Genomic DNA, 14,228 nt, shown 5'->3' with positions numbered 1-14,228 from the left:
AAAAAAAAAAAAGATGTAATTTACTCACGGTAGGTACAGAAACTTAACAGGTAAGCTGATCCATGACCAATAATCATTTGGGCACCCACCTATAGGTACAGAGCTATGTGGGTCCAGTTATGGGCAAAGTATTTGAACTATCTGAGCTAATTTTCCTTACTTGTACAATGGAGATATTACTTCTTATACTGGGAAGAATTGCTGTGCAGATAAAATATGTACACACACTCATATGTCATATATTTACAAATGCTTAGACCAGAACTGGCCATTAGAACTTTCTGCAGTGATGCAAGTGTTCTATACCTGTACTGTCCAATATAGTAGCCACTGGTCACATGTGGCTGTTGAGCATTTGATGAGTGTAAGTGAGGAACTGAATTTTTATTTATTTATTAAAAAAATTTTTTAATGTTTTATTTATTTCTGGGAGAGAGACAGCATGAGCAGGGGAGGGTCAGAGAGAGAGGGAGACACAGAATCTGAAACAGGCTCCAGGCTCTGAGCTAGCTGTCAGCACAGAGCCCAACGTGGGGCTCGAACCCACGAACCGTGAGATCATGACCTGAGCCGAAGTCAGACACTTAACCAACTAAGCCACCCAGGTGCCCCAGGAACTGAATTTTTAATTAAATTTAATAATTAATTCAAGTTTATCTAATTTTATTAAACAGTCACCTGTGGTTAGTTGTTCCCTATACTGGATAGCACAGATGTAAATTATTTGCATATGTTCATTTTGAACCCGATACCACTACCACCACCACCACCACCACCACCATGAAAATCTCTCAGCCTTCTCTTATAAGCATGTTCCGTTTTTGTCAAACTGTCAATTCTGTTTGGCAGGTCTTCCTGCCACCTTGCTGGAGGTTCTTGGGATGTCCAGACCTCAGGTATGAGTGAAATGCCACATTCTACTTCTGAGCTCTACAAAGACAAAGAGGCAGGTCCTTCTAGACTTGAGCCTCAGGGGCTCTGGAATTCTCCAAGAGTTCATCAAGTGACAGTCCCTTTACAAGCCAATTCACGGAAACTCTGGCAGAAAAGTGACATTGCTTTCCCCAGGGGAAACTGGAAATATTTCTTTGACTGGCTAAGAATCAGAAATGGCAGGGCCACATCAGAAGCTGGGAATCAGATCCACCGCCTACATGCAACAGGGTTTCCGTAAATGAACAATGAGGTCTTTCATACAGGAGGGAAGGTATTTCAGGGCCGAGCTGATCTCTTAGGATAGAAAGAGAGAAATCTATTTTGGACCAAGCCATAAACAACCTTTAAGCACACCATGGCTAAGGGGGCTTCAGTAGATGCCACGCCTCATCCAGATTCCTCCATAGCTGCTTTGAGCTGGGACAAATGACTCTCGGCTGTCCCCTTCCTTGCAGAAGGGGAAATTAGAAGACAGGCTGCCTGTTGCTCTGCCTGAGGGAAGAGGGAGTGTATCTGTGAGAAGGGCTGGAGGAGGCTAAAACATGATCGGCATTTTGTCCTCACCTTGGAAAGCAGAAGACAGATTAGAGTGGAGACAACCACCCTGACTTATATTAGGATTCACAAATTGTCCCAGCAGCCTTGGGGTTGGCGTCCATGTGGGGGTTGAAGGACACTCCAGGTACTCTTGGGGAGTCTGGCTTGTTTAGTGCCATGGAGGTATTGCCTGCTTGCAGAGCTCTGTCATTCCTGCCCTGCCATGTGAATGCCCACTGAATGCATGGCGACTAAGCCCCTGAGAGACGGAATATTCCAACGGATTCTTCTTGGAAGGTTATGTCACTTTGAAATGAAATTAAAAGCCCCGTGTGAATGAAAAACAGCAAGCTTGGAAGAGAAAGAACACCATTTCCCCCTTTCACAGGAAAGCTTCTCGGCAGGCATCATGGTGTCCGGAGAGCAGAGGAACAGGATTGCCAAGGGTTTCTTATCACCTCTTTTTTTTTTTTTTTTTTTGGTCCACTTGTATTTTCTGACCATATATTGCTTTTATGAGAAGAAGAGAATATAATCCGTCCTTATTTTGAAGGAAAAGCAAAGCCTTATTCCCTCAGGAACAGTTAATTTATAGGTTGAAATAGGAGATGGTCACTTATAGGACTGAGACTGCTGAGATCCTTCAATAGTCCTACAGGCCACGTTCTGGAACTCATTCGCTGCAGAAAATGAAGCAGCCACGAGAGGTTTGAGCTGCTCTCTGAACTTTGTGGGAATGTGTACAGAAAGGAGCCTTGTGTTTGAGTCTCATCAAAGATCAACTTGGGGGCCTGAGGATTGGCTTGTATCTTGATTGCATATTGTTGCAAATAAGTGGCCGACTGCCTCGTGTCTAGAAATAGGCACTGCTTTCCAGAAGGAGCCCGTGGCATGCTGTTTGCATTCTGAATCCTCAGCTGTGTAAAAATAATTAGTTGTGCTACAGTTGTTTTATTAGGGTAACAATACTATTAATAACAGCCACCCTTCCTTGAGTGTTGAAGATGTCTGCTCTGTGGCAGGCACAGAACACTCAACAGGTGGGCATTACCTCACACGGGAAGATGCTGCAGCTTGGCAGTGACGGGTCTACGGTCCTACAGCTGGTTCGGGACCCAGCACATGCTTCTCTCTCTCTCTCTCCCATGCTGCTTCTGGCGTTCGTGTCAGGTTTTAACATCTACTTCCAAATTCACTCAAAATTCCAACTTTGCCCCAGCCTTGAAAGAGCTGAGTGAATAGCTCTCTTGGGTGCAGGGGAGAGTGGGGACGGTTTATGTGTCAGCCCTCGGGGGACACGTGGCTGCTGACCGCCAGTGAGCAGGCTTGGGTTTGCTCTCCTCATTGCACACAGCTGGCTTTGTGCAGACACTCAGGACCAGTTGTATTTTTCCTTCTAATTTTAGTGGAGCACCCTCCACTAACTTTGCTGATAATGTCTCTTTAGAAAATTGCTTTTCAAATTGACTGCTTCCCTGGGAAGATTAATGCTGAGGAAACCCACAGACCTGACAGTTGGCACTCAGTCCACTCAGGGGCTGTTTCTGTGCAGCCCCACACGTCTTAGGGATCGGCTGTAGGTGTCTCTGTCCCAGCCCCTCAGGAGTGTGATTCATGGTGACCAACATGTTTTCAGTCAGTAGCACAGCGGCCTGGGCACTGCCCTAAGGACCAACCTGTACCCTCTGAGTTCCGCAAAAAGCACATGTGGGGCACCTGGGTGGCCCAGTCGGTTGAGCGTCTGACTTCAGCTCAGGTCATGATCTCACAGTTCGTGAGTTTGAGCCCCACATTGGACCCTGTGCTGACAGCTCAGCGCCTGGAGCCTGCTTCAGATTCTGTGTCTCCCTCTCTCTCTGTCCCTCCTCCGCTCACACTCTGTTTCTCTCTGTCTCTAGAAAAATGGATAAATGTTAAAAAAAAAAAAAAAAAAAGGCACATCTGGCCTAGATCTCACTCATGTGCACCTGAGATCAAGTTCAGGTGTGGGGTAGATGAGGGTACAGAGGGCGTCAGGGGATTCAGAGTCCTTCCATGAGGCTGGGTCTCCTTCCCCAGGTCTCCTGGCTGGTATGCGGGTCCTTCCGCTGCCATTTAGCCATCTTCCAGTACCCAGTGCTGCTGGCCGAACACTCATTCATTCATTAAAAAAATATTTACCACATGACTGCTGGGCACCAGGCACTGTTCCAGGCACTGAGGCCACACCGGCAAACAGGACAGACTAGGTTCCTGTGCCCATGGGGGGCCCAGCTGAGTCAGTGCTGACATGGTTTTCTAGCTTCCCATCATTGAAAACCAGGCTGCCAAAACTGGATACAGTTCTGAGGTAGCTGTGAGCTACTGGGCCTGACACATGTCTGGGCCCTGGATCCTCTAACTGGAACATAGAGACTTACTGCCTCTGGCTCTAAATTCAGCATTTGTGTGGATCATGACAGAGTGTTACATGTACTCAGAAACAGAGATAGCCTGTCTTGCATCACCACCGATGTTCTCCGCCTTGCTCTCCTCCCTCCCCTAGCCCCTCAGTGCACAGAGCTGGGGGACCATGAGGGACCCATTGTTGGCCAGCGAGCGCTCGAAAAACAAGGTCTGCTATCAGCATGTACCCCAACTAAGCCGACTACTCCCCCAAACTCTGCAACAGGGCTGCCTTTCTGTTAATTGTGGGTGGCGCTAGTGTGCAGCCCGCTGTGGAGAATGGCTCCCTGGCACTGCCCGTGGGGGACGTCTTGGCCCCTACCTGCTGCTGCCTGAGCTTCTGTAAAGGAGCCAACACCATAAGCTTTTCTCCCTCTTGGCAAGTCCCTTTCTGTAAATATTTCCCTCTTTGCAACAAGGGAAGCAGGTTCCAAGCCCAGGGCTTTGACAGGCATTGGGGTTCCTGGTTCCGTGAACCAGAACGATTTGCTTTAGCTTCATGAGCCTCCTGTCTTTGCACCTGTAGATGAGACTACCCCACCAGCCTCCTGGGACAAAATGAGGTGGTAGAAGAAAAGAGCAGCCTCGGCAACTGTCTGAGAGTAGCTCTTCTGTGCCCACACTCTCCCAGGACCACCTTGGGCAGACGTCTGGGCTGCTAGAGTGTTGTGCCGTCCATCTGTGTCAGGGGAGCGAGATTTAGGGGATACTGTGGGAGGCACACGCTGTGAGATCTGGCCTGGCTTTCCTTCAGGCTCGACTTCTGGACACCCCTTCATGGGGTTGTTATCCAGTTTATACTTCCTGTTCTGTTTGCATTATTTAGCGTCCTTACTGTGATGGCGTAACTACCAGATGGACATCAGGGCTGAGCTGTCCAAAAAGGAAGCCACATGTGGCTTTGGAAACTTTAGTTCCCAGGAACATGAGCCACATTTCTAGCACTCCCTAGCCACGAGCTATTGTATTGGACGCTCAGATACAGAACATTTCCACCATGGTACCAAGACTTCTGGGCCTTCCAAGTCACGCAAATAACTGTTCTGAACTTGAATAAGGGCAGTACAGTGGTCAACGCCAGTTGAATGTTTACTTCGGATTTATCCTTCCCTTCCCTATTTGGACAGTGTTCCCAGTCTGGTCTCCATTCTGTCACCCTGTTTGTAGTCTCTGGCAGAGACAAGGACTCCTGGATGGCAGTTAAGGAGTTTGGGGGCTGGGCCCACCCCCTACGTGGGTGTTTCAGAGTCTCCACCGCAGGGAAGGTTTTACTAGAGGAACCCCCCCCAGGCCCTTTTGATATTTGCTGAACCTCACCTCCTCCAGCAGAGGAGGTCTCACTGAGATACACGGAGAGACCCCTCAGGCGATGCCCTACTGGCATCGGAGTGCCTGGGTTCAAATCCCAGTTTGGCTGCTCAAGAGCTAAGTGTTCTTTGGTGTGCCCTTAACCTTTCTGAGCCTCTTCTCACAAGTGAAGGTACTCCCCAGCTGACAGCAGGGCTGTCTGATGTATCACCTAATGTAGGGCCTGAGGGCACAGTAGGAGCTCCCTAAGGCCCATGTCTGAAGCAGTCTCTGAGCTGTCGGCACAGAGCCTGACACAGGGCTCAAATACACGAACCGTGAGATCATGACCTGAGCTGAAGTCCGATACTTAACCGACTGAGCTTCCCAGGCTCCCCACTTTTTTTTTTTTTTTAATATTTTTATTTATTTCTAGGAGAGAGAGAGAGAGAGAGAGAGACAGTGTGAGCAGGGGAGGGTCAGAGAGAGGGAGACACAGACTCTGAAATAGGCTCCAGGCTCTGAGCTGGCAGTCAGCACAGAGCCCGATGCGGGGCTCGAACCCACGAACCGTGAGATCATGACCTAAGTGAAAGTCGGATGCTTAACCAACTAAGCCACCCAGGCGCCCCGCAGGCTCCCCACTAATAACTTTTTTTAAACAGAGCTTCATAAGCCTCACTTGACTTGCCAATAAAAATCAGCTGCTCTGTGGCCCTCCTGTCAGATTTCCCAAGGCTGCCATGTACCTATATCATTTCTTTTTTTTTTTATTTTTTTTAATGTTTTATTTATTTCTAGGAGAGAGAGAGAGAGAGAGACAGCGTGAGCAGGGGAGGGTCAGAGAGAGAGGGAGTCACAGACTGAAACAGGCTCCAGGCTCCGAGCTGGCAGTCAGCACAGAGCCCGATGTGGGGCTTGAACCCACGAACCGAGAGATCATGACCTAAGCGAAAGTCGGACGCTTAACCAACTAAGCCACCCAGGCGCCCCGTACCTACATCATTTCTGTTCATTACTTATGTCCCTCTGCCAGGTAAAATAGGCTTCAATGTGGCCCAGACAAATTGGTTCACTCAGTCAAGGTCACAGAGGCTGTAAGTAGGGAATTAACTTTCATTGGGCACCTACTGTGTGCCGTGTGCTTTTATATCCACTTAAGCTTTCTAGCCACCCTGTTGAGGGTGCGCCTTACCTCACACAGCCAGGTATGACTATTTTGCAGTATGGGCAGCAACTTACTATGTCATATAATGAAACAAGCCAAAGGGTTCTATGCAGATGGGCTTTGTTTTAAGTCCTGGTCAGACCTTTGTGACCTTGAGCACATTTCTTGTACTTTCTGTATCTGGCTCCCCCCTCCCCCCATCCTTGTTAAGAGGGTGATGGCACATTTCTCCTGGACTTAACCAGGATTAAATACAAGTAGTGTATGTAAAAGGCCTCACACCAGCCACCTAGGAGGTGTTTCTCCCTGAGACACAACACTGACTTATAAGGAAAATGTAGCTTCCCCACATGCCAGAGTGGTATCAGCACTTCTTCAGAGTCTGCCACCAAAGAGCCCAGAGAGGATCATATCCCATTACAATTACTGATGGCATCTTGAAGTAGCATTTCGACCATCATGGCTGCCCTGAAATGATCGTGGCCATTAGACTTAGATTAGATGCCTGCCGCTAGGAGCTTTTTACATAATGTGTTGATGAGAGAAAGGACATAGATGACTTCATCACAAATTTGTTTTTCAACAAATTTTTATACCTAGTTTTCAATATCATTGGCTTCCTTTGTAGTCCTATGTATTTTATCTAGTGCGTCTAAAAACACTGTCCCGAGATGGAGTCCATAGACTTCACTGTACCGGCAAAGGGGCCAGGGTACAAAGGTTGAGGATTGCTAAAAGGAGGTTCAGGGAGGCCAAAGGTATTGTCTCGGTTTGGTGAAATCAAGATTGGAATCTAGGTCTGCATAACTGACTATAAATCTGCAGAGGATCCAGGACCGAGGGTGAACAGAGAGGGAGGATGACTTTGGCCAAGCTCAGATGACCAACAGAAAGGAGGCCGGGGTGGGTGGTTAGAGAGAGCATTTTACCAGTATTTAAATGACATAATCACAGGTGTGTTTTCAGAATGGAATACTGCACAACAATGAGAGCAAATGGGCCACTACAACACACAAGCACTTGGGTGGATCTCATCAACATAATATTGAGTCAGGGAAACTGGATGCACCCATATCATGTGATTCTAGTTAGACAAAACCCAAGAAGTGGCAAAGCTAATCGATAGGGGCAGGAATGAAAATGGCTGTGTATAGGGGCACCTAGGTGGCTTAGTCGGTTAAGCGTCCGACTTTTGCTTAGGTCATGATCTCGCGGTTCGTGGGTTCAGGCCCCACATCGGGCTCTGTGCTGACTGCCAGCTCGGAGCCTGGAGCCTGTTTCAGTCTGTGACTCCCTCTCTCTCTGACCCTCCCCTGCTCACGCTGTCTCTCTCTCTCTCTCTCTCCTAGAAAGAAATAAAACATTAAAAAAAAAAAAAAAAGAAAAAGAAAATGGCTGTGTATAGATGTGGGTATGAACTGGAAGGGGGCATGAGGAATCTTTCTAGGGTGATGGAATGTTCCATCACATGATCAGGTGGTGGTTTCCTAGATCAAAACGCAAATAATGCATTTAAGTTCTGTGTGTTTCATTGTAGGTAAACAATACCTCAATTAAAAACAATAAGGATAAGAATTGCTATTTCCATCTTACTGATGAATCAATGAGGAGAGAAATTAAATAAAAGGGGTCCTTATTGTCCAATCCTCTTGCTGTGATGGGAAGTTAAAAGGGAAGTAGGTGCAGGTGACCAGACTGGTGGTTTCTGTGTGGGGAGCACCTCACTCAAATCCCTCCAAATAGCTATCCATCTCACTCAGAATCAAATCAAGTCCTTATGCTGCTTCACAAGTAGAATGAATATGAAAACTGTGTTATAGTCACATAACAGAACATTATTTAGCAATGAGAAGAAACGAACTACAAGTATACTAAACATGGTCGAATAATTCTGAGCTGAAGAATCTAGATATAAAGGAGAAGACCGTGTCTGATTCCATTTATATTAAGTATAAAACATGCCAAATAATCTGTGGAGTTAGAAGAATAGTAGTTACTCTTGAGGAGGCCATGATGGAAGGGGACACAAAGGTCCTCTGAGATATTGGTCATGATCATGGTCTGTTAAGTGATCTGAGACCTAGTTACACTGATTGACTTGTGCATTTAAAAATGATATAAGCCAGTGAAACACTAAAGGATCACACCTAAAAGCAGGGGTTCTGAGGCACCTGTGTTCTGTGTACATGGGGCTCCTGGAGTTGTGCAACTCTACAGCTCTGCCTGGAAGCTGGTTGTCCCTGAATCAAATCCAGTGCATCTCGAGCAGACAGAGAGGGACTCTGATATTGTCGCCAATGCCACAGCATCATCTCTGGGGTGTTTTCAACATGCAACTGCCAACCCCCCCCAACTTACTCAGGGTCCTGCACGGAGCCTCCCACACAGTGGAATCTCTCGGGCACGGTTTTCCAGTCTTTAGCCATTTTCACCATGGCCCCTGCATCAAGGACCCCATAGCCAAAAAGGTGATTAAACTCCAGGCCAACCCCATTCCTCCGCCATTGATGGACCTCGTCGTGCAGCTGGTTCCGTTTGGAGGTGAGCACAGTCAGATGCTGCATGTCTCTCCAGGTCAGACCCAGGCTGGATACCAGAGGCAGAGAGATTCAAGAACAAGGGTAAGGGAGAGGGCACAAGGTGAGAGAGAGAGAGAGAGAGAGAGAGAGAGAGAGAGAGAGAATGACTAAGGACATATACCTCTTGTAGGATTTTGGAACATCTATGAGCCCCCAAGTCAAGGGAGGATTTCCATGCACCATTTAGAGCCATTATATATATATATATATATATATATATTTAAAAATCTTGTCTTTCTTACTGAATTAAATTTACTTCAAAGGCACATTCTAACACATACTGGAATGGTTGAAATGAAAAAGACTGACAGTACTAAGTACTGGCAAAGATGTGAAGCCACTGGAGCTCACATACTTTGCAGATGGGATTGTAACTTGCTGCTGACACTTTGGAAAAAACTATTTGGCTTTTATCTTCTCATGTCCCAGTGTCCAAGCTATGGCCCAGAAGTTCCATTCCTAGGTATGCATCCCCTCAAAATGTGTGTATATATCCAGCTGACATGTACTGGAATGTTTACAGGCCCAAACTACAAAGCCTCCAAATACCCATCCGCAATAAAATGCATAAACCAACTGAGATGTATTTATAGGATGTAAAACACTGTCTTACAATGAGAATGAATGAACTACAGCTACTCTGAATAACATAGATGAATCTCTCAAATAGAATGTCACTCTAATGAAGCCAGACCCAGAAGAGAACATACTGTATATTATTACGTTTGTTTAAAGTATAAAAACAGGCCCAACTAATCTGTGCTGTCAGAAGTCAGGTAAGTGGTTAGTCTTGGAGCAGGGGCTGGACGGGGACGCAAGGGAGCTTCTGGTTGCTGCCAGTGCTCTGCTTCTTGATCTGGGTCTTGGCAACATGGATGTGTTCCATTTGTGTGAATGAGGCTGTCATTTCTTCAAGAACAGAGATGGTATCTTCAGCATATTTTTGTCCCCAGGGCCCAGGACAGCAGCCCTTTATACACTGTTTGCCCAGTGAATAAACAAATCTGCTTGCACATGCTATTGTCTTTGGAAATCAGTGTCTAATATAACTCATGGCCTGTGTTTTTCAAAGGGCAGGTCAGAGCCATCTGTTGCCCAGGAAAGCAACTTATTGCAAAGATTACCTACCTGGGCTGTACGTTAAAATCTTCTGGTGAGGAAACTTCAAATCCCATTGCTTAGGCTACATCTCTGACCAATTAAATAAGAAATTTCTGGGAGTTAGACTCAGGCTTTGGAAACTGTTAACACTTCCCAGGCCAATTCTAGTAGACCGTTAAGCTTGAAAACCCATGATTTAATGAACAGGACTATCATTAAAAAATAAACAGAATAGAACAGAAAAGAGTAAGAGCATGCATTAGCATGTAATACAGGAATCTATTTTTCATGGAACTGTGTATGTGTGTGTGGTGTTGGGTTGCAATGCAAAATTTATTCCTGAGAGTCATAATTGAAAGGTGGAAAAGCCCTACATTGTGGTTCTCTTCAAATAATTCAAAAGACTAGGAACAACATAACTCATTTGATTCCAATACACGCAGTGTTCATTGGTTTGAAACTTTGAATCAGAGCCAAAAGATGCCAATGAATCATGTACTCTTGCAATGCAGACCTTCAGCTATTATGGAGAAAGTTTCAAAGAAGGTCACTGCTTATCTGAGAAATTTATGAACATATCTTGGACATATGGTCCCCAGGACCCAGGTGAATGGTGTGAAACTTCCAGAAGTTGATTATGGCTAAAAGCTCAGGGTTTTGTCAGAATGGGATTCTGAATTAATTACACATAGAAGTGTTGATAAATGAGGAGCTAGTGGTCTCGAGATGATCTGAGGGCTGGCTGGCAGGTGGATTATTGCCCATCTTTGCTGGGGGTTCTGCCACAAAGATGTGCAAAGCTTCCTGGAGCTTGGAGAGGGACCCTGTTAGACATTTCTCCACAGATTTATTCTCATGGAGTCTATGAGAAATAGAGAGAGTGCATCAGAACAAAGATCATCTCACTTCTAGAATAAACTAGATAGTCCATACACTTACGTAATTGAGTTTGTGACATTGTTTGGCCAGCCATTTATGTATGTCTGAGAGGTAAAACTAAGTCCCTCATAATTCTGCCTTCTGAGTAATTTCAGAATTGACAGAATACACCATTGTGCAAAATAGTATTTCTTCAATTTCTGCTTTAAGCTTTATTCCTACCATGGTAGCTCAAGAATTGTAGGTCATACTTATTAAATAATAAAAAATAGTAAATTTACAGGTGATCTACAATATAAAGGTCACTGTGAACAGTGTAATAGGACAAATAACATGACAACTATTTTATATAATAAAAATATTATATTCCATACTTGTGTATGGAAAGGTCCTGTACAATGAAGTGATTCTATGAGGGTCCTCTGAGTGTATATCAGCTCTGGGCACTGCAATGGTTGTGGCATGTTGTAGGAAGCTCCCTGCTCTTTCAGAGGCTACAGCCTAAGGGGACAGAAAGACAACTCAATATTTTAAAAGGGAGGGCTGCCATGATGGGGGAGCTCTCAACACCAAGAAAACTAACTGTGGAGCTGATGTGTTATCCCATCTAGGGAGTCTCAGACTCTGGTCCTCAAGTCTCCTGCATCAGAATCATGCAATGACAGATGTAGATTCCTGCCTCAATGCCCTTTCTATATTTTTAAGATAAGACAACAGAAATCCAGAGGCAGTAAATGATTTCCCACGTAGATGCCAGGAGATTGGAAGACATGGCTATTGTCTCCTTCGTATCTATCCTCCCTCTTCCTTTTTAAGAAAACCTCAATTTTATTCAGAACAGCAACATTACCAGCTACAAAGCTACATTTCCCAGCCTCCACTGCAGTCTGGGGTGGTCGTGACAGTTCTGGCCAATGAAAAATAAGCCAAAGCCACTGGGTGATGCTTTTCAGAAAAACCTTTAAGAAGGCTGACTCAGATGGTGGATCTCTTTTGTCCCTGTGCTGTTTCAGTTTTTCCTGTCTGATGTATAAACATGATGGCTGGAGCTCCAGCAGCACCTGGAGAATGTGAAGGTAGAAGAGCAGAAATCTAGAAAGAGCTGGATTCCCCAAATCCCAGGGGTACCCTCATAGGAGCCTGGGGCTCCTTACCTCTGTTTCATTTTTCACATGGCAGAAAAATAAAACCCTGTCTCAGTTTAACTATTGTTATTGGGATTTTCTGTTTCCAATCTTGACCTAGTCAGAGGCAGAGTCCAAATATTCACCTGCCAAACAACAGTATCTTGATTCATAGGTTTCTAGAGCTCTTGCTTTACTGCCTGCTCCTGGCCATGGAACAGCTGCAGCCTGGCTACTTACGGAGTCCTTGGAACAGGGCTTGAAAAGACAAATCCCTGGGCCATCCATCCCCAGAGATATGTATTCAGTGACTCATGGTTGAGACATGGGAATCTATTGCTTTCAAAATTCCATCCAGTGCTCAAATTTACCAGTTATCAGGGAAATGCAAATTAAAAGTAGAGTACAATTCTACTGAACAGTTATAAAAATGGCTAAAGTGTGGAAGACTGGCAATACCAAGTGTTGGCAAGGATGTGGAGCAACCATTAACTCATACTGCCAGTAGGGGTGTCAATGGCTATTTGGAAAAATTTTGAAAAACTCTTTGGGGGTATCTACTAGCACTGCACATAAGTATATCCTGTGACTCAGCATACTGAGTGTCTGTTATACACCCAACAGAAATGTATTCATATGTTCACCTAAAGACATGTGTACAAATGTTCACAGCAATATTACTCATAATAGCCCCAAACTGGAAACAACAAGTATCCATTTTGCAGCAGAGTAATTAACAATAGTATGAATGACCTATAACCACACACAACAGTATGGAGGAATCTCTCAGACATAATATTAAGCAAAAGAACATATACTGGTACTTAGGTAATGGTCTGTTTCTTGATTTGGATGCTGGTTAACAGGGGTCTGCTAACTTTGTAAAAAGTCAGTGAGCTGTATCTAATATTTGTGCACTTTTCTCTGTGTCTCTTACACTTTGATAAAGAGTTTACATGAAGAAAAATCCATCTTCTGGAAGGTCTGTTTTGGAAACATATTCTAGTCCAATATGTGGGCCATGTTACTACAGATAGCTCTTTCAAGCTAAAAAATGGCCTCTATATAACCTACGCCTCAAACCTAGCTCAGCCTTTTTGAGCCACACAGAAAGCCCTGGGTCATGGAGAGAATGCAAAATATTTGTAGCTGGCAGTCACTCTCCCACCCCCATCCAAAGAAATCTTTTGAAGTTTTTTCTAGTCTTAGTCACACTGGGAAATGTGAGCGATATTCCCTGTGACTCAAGAAGCCATTTTCAAGCATTGGCAGAAAAGCACATTATTAAAGTAGTGACTGGGCAGGGCAGAAGAATAATGGCTTCCCTTTTCTACCCTGGAGTCCTGGGGCGTAGCTGCTCCACTTTCATGGTCCTGATGGGCATACATTTACACAGGATAATTTGTTTATTGCACCCAAACTGCTTTGGAAAAGCTTTCTTATTGGACCTCTGGGTGGCAAACAGCCCTCAACTGCTGTTACACGCCACCAAGGACTCCCAGTTGTCTCATCTCACGATAAAGAGAGAGGAGCTGTAGAAACTGTTCATGGAGAGGCTTTCCTACTTCCTCCCTCCAGATGCTCTCTTGGGCTATTTTGTTCTGAGCAGTGGTTTTAAGTGCTGGCTTCTGGAATTGCTTTGCCCACAGGTGTAGAAAGCCAGAGGTGCCTTGGAGTTTACCTCCCCAGGCACAGCTCTCAGCCAGTGACTGACCACCACCAGGACATGGCAGCCCAGCATCCTCTCCCTGAGGGAGAACACACTCTGAGGCATAATTTACACCCCAGGGCTCCTTATGGGATCAGGCTGAAGCCAGAACTTCTGAAACTGCATCCTTACTTGGGTTCTTCCCCATCCTTAACCTGCTTCCTCTACTTTATCTTGGTTTCTTCCAAGAGTCCTTTCTTAATAAATTGCTTGCACCAACTTCTGTCTCAGGGTGTGGACCAACCTCAGGCAGTGGTGTTCTCAGAAATTTTAGGACCAGCTCCTAGGATGGGTTTGAATCACCACTGCCAAGTATCACTTTTTTTCCTCTTGATGGCAACAGAGATTTAAAAACCATTGCTCCAAAACAAAGTGTGCCCAGGTGGTGATGTCTTTTCTGTAAAGCTATCTGCAAGTGTAGGGGCTCCTGGGTGGCTTAGTCGGTTAAGTGTCTGACTTTCGCTTAGGTCATGATCTCGCGGTTC

The 14,228-nt window shown here is 45.3% G+C and overlaps 1 protein-coding gene across 1 annotated transcript in view; it reads right to left on the bottom strand.

Moving 5' to 3' along the window:
• The window catches only part of PCSK2 (proprotein convertase subtilisin/kexin type 2), a gene marked incomplete at its 5' end in the record, with an annotated part of 33,756 nt that overhangs the window by 4,268 nt on the left and 15,260 nt on the right, over positions 1 to 14,228 (bottom strand). The window contains one exon of the mRNA XM_039256479.1: positions 8,711 to 8,938. Coding sequence (XP_039112410.1) covers positions 8,711 to 8,938 — 228 coding nt within the window. The remainder of the gene's footprint in view (positions 1 to 8,710; positions 8,939 to 14,228) is intronic.

The sequence above is a fragment of the Hyaena hyaena genome, unplaced genomic scaffold (assembly GCF_003009895.1).
Source record: "Hyaena hyaena isolate Hyena2069 unplaced genomic scaffold, ASM300989v1 scaffold_579, whole genome shotgun sequence".
In the NCBI taxonomy this organism is placed as follows: Eukaryota; Metazoa; Chordata; class Mammalia; order Carnivora; family Hyaenidae; genus Hyaena; species Hyaena hyaena.
The sequence above is the reverse complement of the archived record's forward strand: the minus strand, read 5'-3'. Positions and strand labels throughout refer to the sequence as shown.